General features: G+C 44.4%; 1 protein-coding gene across 5 annotated transcripts in view; it reads right to left on the reverse strand.

The window, feature by feature from the left end:
* TENM4 (teneurin transmembrane protein 4) overlaps positions 1-19528 on the reverse strand; it is an 894317-nt gene that overhangs the window by 96135 nt on the left and 778654 nt on the right. For all 5 annotated transcript variants that reach the window (XM_019523993.1, XM_019523990.1, XM_019523994.1 and 2 more), the window contains one exon: positions 4188-4307. In XM_019523993.1, the coding sequence (XP_019379538.1) occupies positions 4188-4307 (120 nt within the window). The remainder of the gene's footprint in view (positions 1-4187; positions 4308-19528) is intronic.

A 19528-nucleotide genomic window follows, 5' to 3' on the forward strand; every position in this document is an offset into this window, starting at 1 on the left:
TCTCCCCCCCCCCCCCCCAAAAAAAAAGTTGTTTAGAAAAGACTGCTAAATTAAGTCCACAAAGGGGGAGGAAAAAGTCATGCACAGAAGTTCATGCTATGGAAGGTGTTTATTTGGTGACTGAAGTGGGAGCATCATCTTCCCAGACCTATGTACTTGGCGTTTAAAAACCTAACAAGGAGCTCACTGCTGCTTGCCAGCTAGCTGAACAGCATTTGGGCTTTGATGAGAACATTTTTAACAGTCAATTAGCATTTGGCAAGCCCTCACTCTGCATGACGCTGAGCACTAAAGGGGGCAAAGGAAGGGCTAAACATAAAAAAAAAGAAAGAAAATTATGTCCAACAAGTGCCTAGAAAACTAGGAAAGGTCTATTTTTGGAAACGCCTCCACTTCACTCGTTGGTAAGCAGAGTTGCTAAGAGCTCTGGGCTCTAATGAGCTTTGGACAGGCATGTTAACCTGCAGGAAAAGAAAAAAAAAAGCTTGCTTCTCCTGTGGACATAAAACATGACATGGAAGGGAAGGCATCGATCTAATGTCAGACTCAAGCAGCTGTGAAACACAGGCTTGCCATGCATTTCAGGCGACGCTGCCACTCATCAGGTACTGGTTCTTTAGGCTCAGTCTTGAAGGTACCTTGATGAACCAGCCAAAAAAGAGAGAGTGAGAGAATAACAGCAGTGAAATCAAAATTAATGTCAGCAAAACACCCTTCAGGCTGAAAGAACCAGGTGGGATCCTGCTCTCCGAGGAGTGTTTCCTTGCCATTGTAAAAATCCTGTTTCCTGCATGGACTTACGGGCTGGTTTATCTGAAAAGAGGCCAGGGTTACGTCCCTATGATGCTATGGGTCTTATGGGAGGCTAAGGCAAGCAGGCTAATACATGGTTGTCCTGAACTAAAAGCAAGTTTATTGAACCCTAACAGATACAATTCTAATTAAAACTGAAGCAGCATTAGCAACAAGAGGGACAGGCCATAAGAGTGAGGCATGCAATGGGCCCAAAAGAGCCAGCAGCAATGCAAGCTACCTGCATAGCCTAGCTGCAGGGTTTGCAGTCCAGTTGGTCTTCGGTGTCTCTGAGGGGACAGCTAATGATGGTGCCAGCTAATAAGGTGGGAAGGCCTCCTAGCCATGCACTTCCATTATTATGGTGCCAGCTAATAAGGTGGGAAGGCCTCCTAGCCATGCAACCACCTAGATTAGTTCAGAAACACTACCCAACCTGTAACATCTTCTGGCCACCATTAACCACCATTTTCATTCTTTATCTAAGGCAAAAGTTTCATTTTAAAGTACACTTTTTAATCTGTTACCAGTCCCCTGAACCAGCCAGTCCTGCAGTCTTCATCATAAAGGAAAATCAAGTATCTAGTAATGCCCTCTGAAACCTGTTCATTTTCCTTATGCCTGAGTACCTAAAATGTATGTGCACCATGAGGACTAGTCTGACAATATACACAGGCATTTAATTTCTTAATCTGGATACTGGGGGTGAGGCGGGGTGAACTCCTAAAACCAGTGAATCAGTGGCCATCAGTGTTTTATGAGCAGTGGACAAACAACCCAGCTGAGGTTTAAGGTGGGTCAGCACTTCTGACCTGCCCACTGCCACTGCTTCTCTTCACTGCCTGGCCATGGCATGGGCAAAGCCCTTCAAGGCCTGAATGCTGATGAAGCCTCTGGCTTCACAGGCCAAACAGCATGGCTCTGCAGGTGGTAGGTTGCTGACCCCTGCAATAAGTCAATGGAAGTTTGGCCACTGAATGACATGGGACTACAATTTAATCACTGGATGGTACAGCTTACTAGTGTGATAGCAGAGAGAAACCTGCTTATATAAACAAGAGTACAGTGAAACTATTTATGGTGACATAAAATCCAAGTGCTAGTTTCTTCCAGTTCATTGCAATTTGCAATTTGGGATGCCAGGTTGGATAGTCATTGTCAGCCCTGTCTATTCAGGAAAGCCACACTGATTTAAACAGACCAGTTTAGACAACAATTTAGCTAAATTGGTGCAATTCCCTTGGGCGCACCCTTTTATTTTGCAGGCATGTAGGAGCTGCATGGATTTAACTCAATTGGTTTCTATGCTGATTTTGCCAAATCAGTGCAACTTCCCTATGCAGACAGCCTCAGATGAAAATGGGTCTGTGAAAATGGCTAGGAGAAGAACTGCCTACTGTATCTGGAACATTATGGATACATATCAAAGCACATGGAAACATTTATAATATCAATAGTGCTTTGCATTTTTGACAGCTCTTTACACATAGTATTTAATCAATAAACACTCCCCTGAGCCAGACCAGGACGGGGTCTCTCCATTTCTCAGGCTGTTTAACCCAGGGGATATATCACACAAAATCAACAGCACATGTGGGATTAGAACATGGGTCTTCTTGATGCCTTGCTCTGTGCTTACATATTCAGACCAGGCCACCTCTTGCTCAGAAGTGATTTCCTTGGCAGTTGACAAGACCAGCAAAAATGGACGGGATCTCCTTGTACTTTAGCACCTTGACCTATTCATACACTGCTACCCCTGAGTGCACACCGGTAGCACTGCACCAGGTCAGGCAAGAGAAGCTGAGAACAAATGCCAAATTCAATTTCTGCCCCCCAGCTGCCTTCTTATTCTGATCTTTCAAGATACTTAAAACCTGGCTGTTTGCTGAATACCAGACATTAGCACGACACCCCAGGCTGAACAACAGCATCCCATCAACAGATGTAGCAAGAGGAAAGCATCAGAAAATCCCAGTGTCTGCAAGAGCTGTCTAACTCCACCCATTCTCCTGGAGTTGGACGCCAGCCATGACTAGTGGCAAGGGGACTAGTTTTTATTCTATCCTTGAGCTGAGCATGGTCTTTTTATTGTTTTTAAATGACCTTGGTACTTGTGAGGGAGGCTGAATTTACAGCTCCTGTGCAGTGAGGTTGTATGCTCACTGGTAATGGTTCCCTGTAGCTCCCATCACTCAGCCGGAGGACACGGGTGCAGCTATTGCTCCTCCTGCCCCTGGATCACTTCTGTGCCTGAAGTTGGGAAGGGGATGATGTGAGGGAGCTTCCCCCAGATTATACTGCTGTACGCATCATCTAGCTGAGGGCCCCCTCTCCACCAGGCATCTTAGGTTGTGAGACATTACTGCCTTAAAGGTGCAAAGGTCAGCAGGATTGCAGCTGGCCTCTGTCCTCTTACCCACCCACCCTACAGAAGGCCCTTGTATAGAGACACGGGCTGTGGCCGTCTGAGGAAAGTTTGCTCTGTTCGTGCTGCATCTGTTCTGCAAGCAAGGAAGTTTTGCTTGACCCTCATCTCTCAGTGTAAATCAACAGTACCTCCGCTGAGACAAACGGCATTAAACTACAGCAGAACTGTGAATGATGGAGGGTCTTTCTCAAGTGGTCCTAAACCATAAGACTTAGAGAAGCACCAGCTTCTGTTATGATGCCTCCTCAATTAACTGAGACCATCCGTTGTCCATAACAATGTCTCAGTTCCCTGATTTTTACTGTCCTGTCTTCCAATGGCTAGAACACATTTGGTCCCTGTCAGTGGTACAGTAGGCACCAGGTCCCCTGGGAGAGCGACAAGATTGCATGAAACTCATCTCTTTCATTATCACCTTGTTGGCTGTTCTGGCCCAGCCAGTCTGAGTCCCTAATGCGAGTGGCAGACTGGAGAAGTGTTAAAAATCAGTGAAGGCAAGTCTTCCCCTTCAAGGTGTTAATCAGCATTAGATAGAACAGGGGCAGCTCAGACAGTCAAAAACTCCTCATCTTTTGTTTTTGTCTTTCAAAAAGACACAACCAATTAGCTCTGGGAGACAAATGGTAAAATGGAAGATTGTCCCGATTCATGCCGATTTTGTTATGACTCAGTGTAACAGTTCAAATATTAGCCTCTTGCCTCTAAAAAACCAAAATCCTGATCTTAAACATTTAATTAATTTTGCATCAAAATTCAAGAATATGTTGTTTGGGGGCAGGAACCCTCGATTTTAAATGAATGTACAGCACCTAGTACAGCAAGGCCCCGATACTTCTTGGTACGTCTATAACATTATTTAGGTAGTAACAGTCGCATCTCCTGTCTGACGGGACAGTCTGTCTCTGGCGAGGGCTGTCCGATTCGCAGCACACACATGCAATAAGCCGTACAGCAGTTACCGTACCTGCCATCTTGCCTGCTGATTGTGTAGCCAAAAAGAGGGTTGTTGACAAAGCTGATGTTCACTCCGACTAGAGGGGTCCCATCTGCTGTCATCACCTGACCTCGAATCACACACGCATGCCTGCAGGAAGGAAAGAAACAAGAAGAAAGGGTGATTGGTGTCAAGAGATGGGGGAAATGTTTCTCATCTCCAAGTGCTGTGAACACTTGCAACCTGGAATACCTAGTACCATAATGCACGGGGCCAAATTATGCCCCGGGGGCGGTGGCACACAGCTCTCGCTGACTTGTGCGTGCACAATGGAGGGCAGCACTTGGCTGCACGACCTACCCTTGGAACAGACAGCGGCTGGGCCGTGCACTTCTCTGCACAATCTGTTCCTGCAGGGCACATGATAATATACTGACATTGGGCTCTTGCCCACTGAATTTCACAGTGTCTTGACAATATTGTTCTACTTACGGACAACACATGTTTTAGACTGCAGGAGGGTGGAAATGCACCAAATCCTGCCTGAGCTTGTTTCTGGCGAGAAAGGCCTCACAATCAAAGAGGCACAGTGGACCTAGCGATGGAGTTCTTCCAGAGGTCAGAAGCAGAAGTTATTGCTTGGGGAAAACGTGATGGCAACATCACGAGGATCAGACTGGTCCCTTTGCAGGACGCCTAGGTAACTGTGTTTGTTAACAGCAGGTTCTTTCGCAGGTTATATATTTTGTGCATTATACTCTTTTATATGTCACGCCAATTTGGGGCGTGCCATACTTCTGCAGTGCTTTTCATTCAGTGAGCTCAAAGCACTTGCAAGCCAAGCCGTAAGACTTTCTAAGAAGAGGTGAACATTTTTCAGGGAGGGAAGATAAAAAGAGGATTTGAATCACTCAAGGACACTCAACAAATCTGTAGCAGGACCAAAGAGAAACAAGCCCTGATCCCAAAGTCCCAGTTCAAAGCCCTAATTTGTACATCATACTATATTGTGATGCCAGGAGTTTTCTCAAAACATAAATCAATGTGCATCTCTAATGATCTCTGAGGGATCATTCAGGATCCATTTCTGACGGAGAGCAACGAACTGTGGTATCTGTGTATTGGCAGGACCCAATGTGTGAACTTAGCAGAAAATGTCATCCTAGCTGGCAGAGGAGTTTGAAAGCCAATGTTTGTGCTGCCTTGGGGACAAATCCTCAGCTAACATAAATCATCAGCGCTCTATTTATCGTCCACCTATTCATAGTGAGAGACTTCGGTGGAGCAAAACATGGATTTATAGCTGCTGAGGACTTGGCCCTCAATGTGTAGAAAAGGACAGATATGGTCTCTTATTTAACATGCGGCGCCACGGGTACCTCAAGATATTGCCAAGGTAGTGCACCAACATGCCACAAACTGCATGGCACAGGGAGAACAAAGATGATTTGTAGTGAAGAAGGGCTTAATGGGGCACTTATTCCACAACACGGAAGGTAAACTTATTTGTCATGTCAAGGAGTCTTCAGCAGAACTCCCTGTTGACTTAGGCAGGGAGTTTTGCGATGAACAAAAGCTTGTGAAGGTTCAATCTGATGCTGCGGCATCATGAAATGTCATTGGATTCCCATGTTTCTCTGGCTCAGTCCAAGAGAAAATAGGATAGCAGACTTGACTTTTCATGTATTTATAGTAGTTTTACCCTGGCGTAGTTCTGCTGGTTTCAGCTGAATTATTCCCAGTTAACACTAATGTAAGAGAAGAACGAGGCCAATTGTTAAAATAATATCTGTGCTTGTACTGCATTGTTAAAAAGCACCGGACAAATGTACAGCTGAACTTGCACTACCTTGTGGCAGGGGGTAAGCATGAATAATCCTACTTGACAAACAGAGCAACTAAGATACTACAAAGGATCAACCTAATCACTGAAGTCAACAGATCACCATGAAGGAGGAATCACACATGCTGAATCACTAATGGCTGTGTGTTCTTTCTGTGCATATCCAGGGGCTATACACATAGCATGGTTTTGTGAAGCCGTGCTGAAGGGGTGCCCCTGATTTCTTTTGCCTCCCAGGAACTAAACACAAAGGTATGAAGAGACAACAAAAGTTTTAGGTGTCATGCTGGATGCCCCGACAACCTGCAATCAGCAGTTAGGATAATAACTCTCTCCAGCTCCAAACAGTTACTAGCTTCTGAGTAACATGATAATACGGGGCTGGATGCTCATCTGATGGCAGTGGAGTTATATTGTCTTATATCAGCTGAGGATCTGGCCTTTTGCTTTTATTATGAGCCTTTATATCTTCATGGAGAGGTAACGGCTACACAGTTACAAGCAAAAGGATGACGGCAACTAAAGAGCTACCCTGAAAGGAAGAGCGTGAACAAGTACACTTGCACTTCCAGATTCCACCAAGCGATTCTGCTGTCTTGCTCGACAACTCTCCAAGTTGTCACCCTCCTATTTTTTTTTTGCTAATTGATTTGCTCACTGATTTAGACTACACCTGGCCCTCTTCAGAAATGAGTAGCTCTCGGGTGAGTTCACCTGATCCAGAAGACCTCTAAGAACCATTAACAACCACTTCTTATTTACATGCGATAAGGACAACTCTCTGTCACAGGGGACGTCTTTCCCCAGTTGCAGTAAGGAAAAATCTGAGTTCAGATAAAGGAGGTGAAGTGGGGATAGGAATAAGAAAGAAACTGAAACCCAGACTGCCAAGTTAGATACTCAAATCTTCTGCTTCCCCAGGTGAGGAAATTTGCCCCATTTGGGGGGTGGGCGGGGGAAAGCAATTAGCACTATGCATTGTAAGCAGCTGGCCTCTTGTGTGTCGATGTGTCCTTTCTGGAGGCAAGATGGACTACCCACAATGCACTAAGCCCCCCAGGAACCTGGTTAATGCTAATTTAGTCAGCCGTTTCCTTCAGAGGACCTTGGTCTAAATGCAATTATACTACAAACAAGTTAAGTGGTACTGCAAAGACTCTTAGCCCTAGTAGGAAGGTTTCCTAATAAATTTACATAAAATTATCTTTCATGTTAATAGGGTAGATTTATTCCATTAGTCTAGTTCTGGTAGCACATAATGGTTTTCTGTTGTTGAGCAAAACTGAATGTCTCTTTGCTGGAGACTTATCTTCCAGCTGAAGAATCGGCACGATGCAACTCCTGCCTGCACGACTTTTTTGGAAGACAACTTTTACACTGGGCTGTGCCAATCCCTTGTTTTACAATAACCAGTTCTCTGGCATGTATTTTTAGTTACTGTTTCCCAACCCCCCTGTTTTTTAAAAATCTGTCCATTGGGGTTTCCTTATAATTGAGGAATGCTAAATCATTGCCGAATTGCTCTCGTGTGACTTGCCAGATGGCAATTTGGAGACAAAGCGATTGTACACTATCCCTTTGCGAAGTAATTCTTAATTCCCCAGCAGATTAAGCTAATGTCCACTTGATTCCCTGACTACAACCTGCAGCCCAATGCAAGCTAAGACAGGAGCGCATTTATTTTTTTTATTCCATGTCTACAGAAATTGTCCTGTTTTCTTTACGATGCTATTTATATTTCACTTGCCACACACACAGGCATAGATGTGCATGTGTGTACACTTTTTCTCTCTTGCTCTTTCACTCATACACATGCAAAATCAAAACATGCCTGTGGTTACAGAATACTAAAAATCTGCAAAGCAAAAATCCCAGGCAGGTCACTTAAAAGTAACCAGTTTTCCAGCCAAGCAGAACTTATTCTCATGCCACCAAGTTCTTTGCTTGCTACAGAATACTTCCCATGCTTTACTCCTGTCTAATCTTCAGTATCTGAAGCATGGGATTTCCAACACCTTATTCATGGTTACTTGTTCAGTTCTGACAATGTGTTCAGTATATTATAGCAGGCAAAGTGACGATTCTTCTTTTTCTGAAGGGCTTCCCTTGGGAAACGATTCCATACTGTAATATGGCCTGATATTGATACAATGCTTGTTTGAATCAACAGGAACACCCCCAGAGACTTCAAACAAGCATGATGTGATCCTCAGGATTTTTTGCCTTTAGGTATTATGTTCTGGTAATGCAAACCATTTCTTTTCTTCACATTACCCCACAAATTCATAACACACTGTGGGCGCGTCTACATGAGATGCTAAAAGCGCAGCAGACCAATTCTACTACACATTAGCACATCATGGTGAAGGCCGTGCTAATGCGCTAATATTATAATTAGTTTACTGAGCATTAGCATCACTTAAGACATGCACAGGAGTGCTGATTTCCACGCATTAAGTTAGTACCTGTAAAACTAAGCAATTACGGTGGATTAATGCAGGGGTAGACTTGCGCTGTGTCTCCCTAAACGACGTCTTTTTAAAGGCTGCAAATATATAGAGATGATTAAAATGACCCCCTCCCCCCCCTTAGCCATCATTTGGTCAAATTATTTAAATTTCTATTTGTAATTCCTTCCTTCTATAATTATAAAACCCTATAATTATTTTTATTTGCTTAGAAGTTGCTTTCAGTTCACTTGACACTGTTTTGGTACTGAGGTGCCCAGGATTGAACGTGCTGTTCTAGATGGGGCTGTATCAGAGTTGTGTAGGGAGAATGGACAGGAAGTTAATTCTTGGTTGAGGGCCTTTGATGCCTATGTGGAGAGATCTAAGCCTTTTCCAGGCTCTGCTGAAGATTTCCTGTATCAACTGGTCAAGTCATTTATTTTTCTAGGTCTCAGTTCTCCATCTGTAAAATGGGGATTCTGGTCCTTCCTCTTCTTATGGGGGTTTCAGAGGATAAATACCATGATGCCTTATTCTTTTGTCCATAGGCTCTTATCATGCTGTGGTGTTTGGCTTTTGACATACTCAGACGCCACAGGGACTAGTGCTGTAGGAAAAGCCTATAAAAAAAAGGCATTACAAATGCAGTCTCAGGTCACCAGTGGATGGACCTTTTTGCTTATATATGGCAGGGGTGGCCAACCCGTGGCTCTGGAGCCACGTGTGGCTCTTCAAATGGAAGCTGATCACCGTGTGCCTGTGCAAAGATTCAAGGAGATGCATAAAAACTTCTGAATAGCCGCATGTGGCTCCGGAGCCGCAGGTTGGCCACCACTGTTATATGGCATGGGATATACAGTAAAATGCCTGGCTTCTACTAATAGCAGAGCTAACCTAGAGCAGCTTCAGGACACTGGCCTGCTGGTGGCATGGGAGGATGGTGCCTTATACTCTCTCCCTTCACCCAAGCAAGATTTTTTGGTACTTCTCCTTTCCCTGAGTCAGCCACACTCTTGTTCTTTCTGTTTAGTTCACCACTGAAGAAAGCTTGCAGACTCAAAGCTCAGCAAATGCATTGGCATCACTTAGGTAAGAAAACAGGACTGTGAAAGGCTCTTGGGTTATTAAACAAAAAAGGGCTTAAAGTAAGGGGGGAAAAAAGGGGGAAAAGGCAAGTGAAAATTAAAGAGTAGCCATCCAGAAAGCCTCCCACACAGCTGTGTTTAACACAAGTGAGTTCCTGCAAGAGTTTGGCATATGTTAGGCAGCTGGGATGCAAAACAATTAATTAGGCTAGGCACAGAGCCTTGCCAAGAAGGGGAGCACCAGAATGCCAGTGTGAGATTGAGGAGGAACTAACACATTGCGATCCGACTAACAGCACATTCAGGGATTTGCTGAAGTGGTACTGACAGATCTGGCCCGTGCCTGAGCCCACAGCTCTGCTTCAGAGGAATGGATGGAGTGGGAGGCCCGGGAGAGAAAGTACAGAACAACGAAGAATAAAAATACAATGGATCTGGCCGAGCTTTGAAAAAGAAAGTCAGATTTAAGCTGTCTGCAGCAAATAACTCCTATCTGCTCTATTTATTTCTGCTATCCATCTGGTCTATTTATGAGACCCTAATTCTTGAGCATCAGAGAAGCATGATCTCCCTGTTTATGGGTGTGGATTTTTGAACTGTTAATGTCTTGCAAAAAAATCTCTGCATCCTATCAACCCTTCCACAAAATGTACAGCTCTAAATAATGAAGCCAATTAAGTTAAATGTTGTATTCACAGTCTATTACTTAAACTGGTTAAAAAAAAACTGGAGGGAAAAAAACAGTAAAATACTGGGGTAGTTTTATAAATACACCTACTGAAGTTGGTAGTTCAGGTATCTGAATGAAGCTCTTACTAATCAAGATGTAAAATAACAGTTCTAGCTTTATAGTCTGTTCTGTTCGGGTGTGCATGCCAGGTACTGTACAAGCTACAGAAGACAGTATCTACCTTGTCTTCTGTATCTATCTATCTATCTATCTCTTATGTGCAGATTTAGTTTTCTGCCTAGTAACCATTCAAGTTTGAAGCCCCCACATGATGTATTTTTGCCAGCTTTCCTGCTTGGTGTAGACCTGTAGCTACATTCAAACTGGTTCTGTAAGCACTGCCGGCTCCCTTTATGGAGTATGTACTAAACAGTCATCGGATGAGACGGACAAATAGTATTGGGAGCAGGGGCTAGAACCCAGTGGAGTGCCCTAACCACTGAGCAACACAGTCACTTTTCCTTCCATTTGCTTGCTGCACTTTACTTATTTTATATGACATGGGCATTGAATAAATTGGATGAACAACTTTGGGAACAAGGGCCACAACCCATGGCGCCCTTCCTTCACAACTGACCTAAGAGTTATGCTGGCTTAGTCTGGCTTAGTCTCCTTCTAGTCCTTGGATTCTTACACTCGCGGCTGCTCAGTCAGAAGAGGTGGGGGACACATTCAACGCTGTCTAGCTCGCAGACTGGTGGTTAGAGCACTTTCCTGGCTGAAGTGGCTTAGAAGCCTTGTCTCCCACTTTCTAGGCTAGTGTCCTGGCCACGAGCCTTTTGGGCAGAAGGTGCGTGGGTTTGTGACGCTCCCAGTCCTCTTCTACCTGCCAGTTAGATGCTGAAGCATAACTCAATGCAGGTGTATTATGCTGTCCCCTGAAGGAATAGGAGAAGTAGGTGTGTGCAATGAGTTTGCCTTCTGGGAGCGTGCGGAGGGGCTGCTCCTCACCCCTGGTTAAGGGGAGCTTTGCATCTCTATAGCATGAAGTGGCGCCAGGTGCTGAAGGTGCACTGGGCTGCTCATTGAGAGAACCAGGGACCTGAATATGTCAACAGTGGAATAGGAGCAGCTCTCCTGACTGAGGCACCCAAGTGTGCAGCCAGCGGCAAGCAAAGTCAAAGTGTGAGCCAGGTGCCTTAGAGAGCTGGGAGTTCAGACACCACCCTAGACCTGAGTGTTACCTGCTGGCTTCCCCTAGCTGCTTCCCACATTTCTGGGCTGCTCCTTGGAGGTCTTCCCAGGGACTGTCTGTGGAACGTAAGTGCACAAACCCTGTCACATTTTAGTGTCCTTCTGGGCACCGCACCTAAGGTTTTGATCAATAATTCTCAATCCCAGTGCTACACACCGGGGCTGTAAGATCCTTTCCAGGATAGCATGGGTGCTGCCCAGTATTACCACTGTCAGCTGGTCCAGCACCTACACGATTCACAAGTCAAACCCCGAGATTTCAAACAGGAAGCCACAGCGGCAAAAACATCCTGGCCTCTTGCGGGCTTCTTGAGTTCCCTGCAATGGAAGAATTGTTCTTTATTTGATAGCCAAAAACAAGTGAAAGCTCTGAGCAGGCGCTTGGGAGGGCATTGAATCTAGAAAGGTTGAGATCCACTGTTTGAGACATTCCCATGCCTAAGTACAGGCACCTCTGGAGCCAGCTTGAATCTGCCCCTGACACTCGAGACTGCTTGAGTCAGTCTGAGCTGACAATGATTTTTTCCAGTGGCCAGTGCTCCATAACCGTAGGCCCCCCAAATGGGAAAGAAAGCAGCTTTAGCCTATGCCACTTGATTGACAAGATGTTACCTGGGGAAAAAATATAGGTGTTCATGCCCCACCTACAAAACAGCCATGACCAGATGATCACAACCCGCAGAACAACTCCCTCCAGAATCCCTTTATGTCAGGACTGCTGCGTGCTCCCTGTATTGTGTCTGTGCCCTCCACAGACCAGACTCTGCTTTCCAAACCTGACCTCTCCGCCTGGAAGCATACCCTTCCTCTCTGATCTGCCAAACAAGCTGGCCACTTTTGCACAGAGAAGCTTCTTCTGCTGCTTCTGCCATCTGAAACATCTTGGATCGCTCTGCCTCACTGACTCGCCATTTCAATGGAAAGAAAAAAAAAAGTTTTTCTACATCAGATTTGTAGAGGAAAATGGAGGAGGTGAGGTAGAGAGAGACTTGCTGGAAGATAGAAAACAAAGAGGAGAAGACCGACACCGAGTTATTTAATCTGCAGAAGTACTTTGAAGGGAGAGTTTCTGTAGAGGATGCAATCTGACATGAAGACGCTCTGTGCAGCACAATCAGGTGCAAGTGAAATCCATTACTTTTTGTTACCCCAAAGGCTAGGAAAGCAATGATGATCTAAATCTTTTCTCACTTAGTTACAAGAGGGCATATTCCTGACCTACCCCCATGCAAATGAAAAGAGAATCAGGACTTTAGTTTCTCAGGCCTTGTGTACAGGGTGGGTTTTAGGATCTTTGACAAGATAAGCTCGTTCTGCTCGTTGCAATGGAGAATTAGGTCACTTTAAAAAACAAGATTTCCACACACCATCATTTCTATGCACATGCTCTCAAAATGAATGATGTACTTTGCAGCTGGCAAAACTGAACTGTGAAGAATTTTGCTAATCTGCTTTTGACTCTCTCTGTATTATTCTTGCTAATAATGATGAGGATGCTTTTTTTAAAGCCCCGGCAATGGTATTGGACACTAAATAAAAGCAGTCCCTGCTCCTAAAAGCTCACAGTCCTCACAAGACAGTGACAGGAGGATTAAATAGGGCACCTTGTTTAAACATTAATTACATAAACAGCTTAGTGTTGTGGGCACCACAGAAGAAGATTATTAACTATACAGGGGCTGTATGCTAGTTTGTAAAGAGCCCAAGGTAAACTGGAGAAGTCAGGCTGAAAATGGATTAAGAAGATACACAGCCTTGGACAGGGGATGGGAATGAAATGCCTACGTATTTATTTAGGAAGTTTTAACAGGTTTCCTGTGTACACTTCAGGGGAAAAATGATGATCCCTGCAGCAGTGAGCTTGTTTTCTAGTTTAGAGAAGCACTGTAATATAACAATATAACAATATTACCATCAAATCTCTGTACTCAACAGGGTGTTACCTTATCGCAAAGTGAACTTCCTTATACCATGCAGGATGTGTTTCTTCTGGTGATTTTATTACACTGAATGGAGCTACTGACTCTACTCCCATTTATCACACAAGACATGTCTATCAAGCATTTATATTAAAAAAAAGGAAGACCAAAGTGCTACTTTTTAAAAGGGAAGTGGACTCTGAACATCAAGTAAACAGTTACCAAACATCTAAGCATCTATTTGTCCTACGGTTGTTTTGCTGGGTATGTAACTGATACGTTAATTTTTCCATAGCAACCACCTCCCGCGTTCTTTTTTGAAGTGTTCCTTTAATTTGGGCTATTTTTTTCTTTTTCTTTTTTCCCAGGGAAAGGTTATTGGTTGTTTATTGTCCCCTAGAAGACGAGAGATTAATTCTTTGTTTCCTTTCGTGGGACTGTTTTTACTAGGAAGCCCAGGAAGAATGACCAAAGGATCATTTCTGTAATAAATATCCAACAGTTTGTACTATGCATTTAGGAAGTACATCCCCAAACTCTCTGGTGACAGAACATGTCTGCTCTATTGTAGCACAGCTCAGTGAAAGCTTAAGGAGATCTGAAGATGGGAAATAGTTGTTGTGAAAGATATTATCTGCGTTAGGGACCAACACTTAAAAATTGGCTGGAACTTCAGCTCTCTTTCCTAGGACTCCTGTATACACAAATGCCATGAATATGAAGTATCTGCCTAGTTTGCAAAATCTTATTGTATGGAAATACTGGTATTCAAGCATCAACATCTTATTGAGATGAAATGATTCCAACCCATACACTTTTGAATTAAGAAAAAAGGCCTGAAATGATTTTGCCCTTTGCAGAGCAGAGGGCATTTTTGAAAAGGCCTCTTTATTTTTGCATGAGAGGGATATGACCAAAGTAAAAGCAGGGAGTTTGGGTTTTTTTAACCTCTTGCTTTTGTTCTTCTGTATTTCAGAAAACACGGTCTCAAGTGAGTTCACTTAGGAAGCAAGTTACACAAGCAAAACAATGCCTTGGGAAAACAATAAAGGTGAAATGGAGATGTGCATCATGTATGATTTGTTGTTTAAATATAAAAATGTGTCCTTGTTCTCAAGGGCAGGTGTGGAAATGTATTAATGGTGCCGTGGGGATGCTGAATATCCAGGCCTATTCAAATGTATTAGCATTCAGGATATAGCTTCAAATAGATGTGGCGCTATCCTTCTAAGCGTGTCCTGAGCTGGGGGCGTGAGATCGCAACGATCTGTCGGCAGCAGCTATGTTCTACCCCGATACGTCCGGAGTTCATCAGTTTCATCACTTTTGTGGCATTTTGCTCCAATCCAAGGTCATCGAGCATGACTAGTGACAATGCCCTTGGAGCCAATCGGAGGCTGTGTGCTAGATCAGCTGACATCAGAGTTTTTTTTTTAGCAGACCCCACAAGCTCCTGTGATGGACTGGTCCCCTGCAGTCCATTCAAAAGGGATCTCAGGTAGGAGGTCCCAGAGTCATCACCATGTTACTTGCCTATGCCAACCTCTTCCCAGTGCCCTAAATACAATACTTGTCATTAAAGCCAAAATAAACTGGAGGGAAACAGGCACCATTCCCAGTCCTTCCAGTCTGTGGTCAGGCTTTACTACAAGGAAGTATTTCCCCTGGACTGTGTGTAGATCTTCCAAATAGAAAAAAAGGCACCGTTGCCATGCTATGCAGAAAAAAGCTGCTTGCTTCCCTCTTATCTCCCATGATCAAATGATTACTCACTCTGGTGATACAAAAAAAGATGTATTTTTTTTGCCCTGAAGTAACCAGCACACATAAGCAATTTCAAGGTAAAAACACAGGGGACTCAGGGCACTCTGGTAAAAGAGGTAAGGTCAGCACCGAGAAAGAGGTCTACCTTCAGATACGGGGAGACATGGGCAAAGGAAAAGGGTGGAAGCATCGATTGCCTCTTTCCAAAGAGACTGTCAGCACAACACAGTTTTTCATTTTAAACTGCCGAGATCTGAGCTGAAAGGGTCAGCCATCTGTTTTGAAAGGCCTTACTTTTCTTCTTCCCGTCTCCCTGCATGCTCTCGTTCTCTAGCCCAGCTGACTGATTCGATGATTGGCTCTGATGATGATGATGATGACGGGTGGTCGTTCGTGAACAACTAAGATTGTCTTCCCAGGATCTTAACAGTGAGTCTGCAGGGGGGCTCCATAGCCCAATTCGAGATTCACATGTCACGCTGCAGTGAGGACAGGTGTTTCCAGGAGGCATGGGTGCAGTGTTGCTGCCTTGGATGGTCTGATGTTCTTTTTGCCTGTTCCTCTTTTCCTCTTCTGCCTGCTGACGAGCTGTTTCAAAGTGTTGGGATCCCTCCCAAAGAGCCTCCCTTCATTTTGGTTGGTCCTGAGCCTTCCTCCCAAGTGTTGATGTCGATGTTATACCTCTTCATGTTTGTCTTTGAAGTGCTTGCTTTGCCCTCCGCTACTTCGCTGACCTTCTTTCAGGTGTGAGAAAAATCTTTGGAAGGCGGGAGTCAGGCATGCGGACATGACCCAAAGTTGGGTTTGGATGATCATGGCCTCAATGCTGTTGGAATCTGCTCTAAATTCCAGGTGATTGGCTCAAAATAACGGGTGGGCACCGTCAAAATAAAAAGACCTCATCCTGTTTATTATAACATACTAAATGGTCACCTTTTTTAATGCGCCCCTCTATCCCAGGCTCTTGATGCACTCTTATAGCTAACAACCAAGTAGGCCTCAAATGCTCCTACAGGTGATGATATGTTTTAATATCCCCATTTTCTAAGTTCAGGCAGGGTGAAGTGAAGTGATGTGCCTAAGATCACACGGTGAATCGGTAACACGGATGGAAGAAAGAACTTAAGAAATCTAACTTCTGTTCAGGAACTTACACCAGCAGACCTTTGTCCTCTCCTTCACGTTGGCTCTGGAGACGGGTGGGGGAAGAGAGACTTTCGGCAGCTAGGTCCAGAGGCCAGCTCATAGGAGGTCACTCAGACCCAAGGCTGAGCTGTTTTCCATAGGTCAAATCCTTATTTCCAGCTGCCCATGTCATCACTGTGTGTTTACAGCAATTTATTTACATTGACAGCAGAGAATCATGGCTTGACATGAAAACTGTGTCACCATCCAGGGGCCAAAACATTTAATATGCTTTAGCACCCTTAATCAAAAACACTCCCATTCACTTACACACTCTCTGACTTCTTTTTGCATACTCCATAGGAAAAAGCCATTTCCATTCAGGGCTTCCAGAGGTAGCTCAGTCCAACACTGACATCTGACATGACAGGCTCCATGGGCCGTGAGCTTAGCCTGCTCCTGCAATTTTCTCACACCCGCCTCTCAAGAGAGAACAAGGATATCAGGTGTCCTGCTTGAAAGTCAACAATTTGACACCACTGCATCTTGTGCAGCTCCTTATGGTGACGGACAACTAAGAATGGCTTAAAGATACAAAGCAAACAGCAAGAGTAAGTGGTTTTGAAATCAATACAAGAATGATCAAGTGGCAGGAGAGTTCTTGTTATCTGTTCATCAAAATGATGGGAAAAGACATCCTGTGCATTCTGAATTTAATTTAGCTCCTTGCTTTATCATCATAAACACTCATTTCAATATGGGCAGTGATTTTTTTCTTCTTCTTCTTTTTTTTTTTTTTGCTCAAACATGAATAATATATAATTGCTGGTATTTTAGAGAAGACAAGGTCTTTACCTTTATCCATCAGGGTAATTTATCATTGTCTTTCTTTTTCTTTTGCAGTGATGAGGTAGCTTGTCAGCTCAGCTTGTTCTTAAAAAGCTGAAGTGTAATTCAATAATAAATTCACTCAAAGGCTAGCTGTCACGAGACATTCGTTTATTTGTACTCCATTAGATGATCTGCACGGCTGTTCTCTCTAAAGGGTAGCTAAGCTGTGTCTCTGAAGCCCAGGGGATGTATTGTACAGGTATTCAGTCATATATTTCATTTTGCTGCCATTTCTACATAGGCCATGTAAGAAATGCAAGCGCACTGTATTTATATGGTCCCACCAGGGATGATAAACACCTCCCTTCCAAGAATAGCATTAAATACCACAGCAAGCAATAAATAGACAGTCATTAAGACCCTGAGGGCTAAGCCGTGGCTTTGGAAGATGCTGCTATGTTGGCAATGAGGGTGTGTGGGGGGGTGAGCAGGTCGGAGTGGAGAGGGACGAGCCACCATATACAGTCGCTAAAGGAGTCCTACCCCATGGAGAATCAGGCAGGAAAGATGCTTCCTTCTGTTGGGTGCTGAATGGAGAAGGATGGTGAGCTGCACATGGGAAGAGCAACCGCTACCCACTTATAAAGGCTGCTGAGAGCACCAAGGCATGCCCGGGGGAACACAGCCCAAAGTGCAGGCCACATTCTCTCCAAGGAGAAATCCTATTTGTCTCATGCTGTAGATTTGACCCCTCGAGGGTGATGAGTGACAGCTGTTTATTGGCCTCAACTAAAACACTGGGGTAGAAAGTGGACACTTGAAACCAGAGAAGGAAGTCAGATAGGTGGGATGCAATGGCCAAGGTTGGAGTTAGTTCAGAATAACCTCATCTTTTGTCAAACACTCTAGGGGATGTTCATGACTACAACATCTTGGGACTTGGTGAGCCTTCCCCCTCCCAAAACTGCAGTGCCCCACTGTCTCTTCAACCTGTGGTGTGGTACTTTGCTCCGAGACAACAGCGTCACCTACTGAGTCACTCCTACTACTTTCTGCGGCACCTGGCTTTTCACACGAGTGCCTGCACAGAGTTCAGCACTATTTAACTTGCGAGACTTGATGTGAACACAGCTTGAGGTGCCATGTCTGCAAGACATGTTTAGTGATAATTGCCCTCTGTTGATATTTAAAGAAGAGCAAAATGTCATCAACAACTGCCGTAATTGTAGAACTCTTCATGCTTAAAAATGGATTAGCCAGGAAGGCCTATTTACTAGCTCCAGTGCAATAAATGGAAAATAATCGGTTATGAACACATCCCACTGACTTTAATTTTTGCATGCCCCCCATTCTGGCAAGGGAAAAGCTTTCCATGCCAGGGATCTACAAAACACCAACCTCTCATGTGACAGATGGTTCTTTTGAGCTCAAATTTTTCGAGAGGAGAAAATTTGCATACTCATAGGTGAAATTTTCTACTGTGCAGAGAGTTAACACAAGGCCTATGAACCACTTAGGTTCTATTTTAAGGGCACAAGTGGCACTTAAGAAGTACACGGGCCTTGTGTTGGTCCTCTGTGGAGGAGCGAATGTTGCTCTCAGCACAATAGGTGAATGGGTGACACGTGTTATTTCCCTCAATACCTGCTTGTTACTGCAGTGCAGCCTCTTAAGGAGATGTTACAGATTGTAGCAGCATGTGTGGAGGCAGCAGCCTGCAGCCCTTTGCTGTACGAGGGAAAGCTCCAAATATGAGCCTAATATCAGACCTATGTATAACAAACCTTCCTGCCCATCAAAAATATTGTAGTGACATCAGATTCCCCTGTGATGAGGTTTCCAAATGACAGCTGAGCCATGGGACACGCTCCCCCCCCACCAAAAGTAACAGCTTGAAAAGGAAATTAGTAAAATAATTTAGTCAGCAGTCCAATGCTTGACGTTCACTGTAATAAATGTGAGGCCGGCATCAATCTGACAGCTGAACAGCCACTAAACTAACGCTTCACCAAGAGTCGGGACTGCTTAGTATCTAGCTACCAAATTTACAGTCTTGTGAATGCCGACAAAAGCAACCTTGTTTGCTATATAATGATCACTTGGCTCTAATCCGAAGCACTGCCATTAGTTTTCTTGGTCTCTGAAAGAGCTTGGCAGTGAGACAAATCACGGACGTTAGCACATCAAGCTGTCTCAGTGACAGTGATGTACTTCCAGGAGACTCATGTCCGAGGTCAGCTGCTAGGACCATTGGAGAAGGTGAGCCCATGGGGTGCTGCAGGCACTATCCTCTTGTCAGATGATACATGGAGTAATCCTAGATAAGTCTCACTGTGGCTGTTAGTGGCTGTGGAGCTGCAAGTACTGAGTCAGCCATATGGACTTGTGCCATGGCATGTTTGCAACACTTTTTTGGGGGGGGGGGGGGGG

This window comes from Gavialis gangeticus, unplaced genomic scaffold, assembly GCF_001723915.1.
Source record: "Gavialis gangeticus isolate Ggan-Ray unplaced genomic scaffold, GavGan_comp1, whole genome shotgun sequence".
Classification (NCBI taxonomy): Eukaryota; Metazoa; Chordata; order Crocodylia; family Gavialidae; genus Gavialis; species Gavialis gangeticus.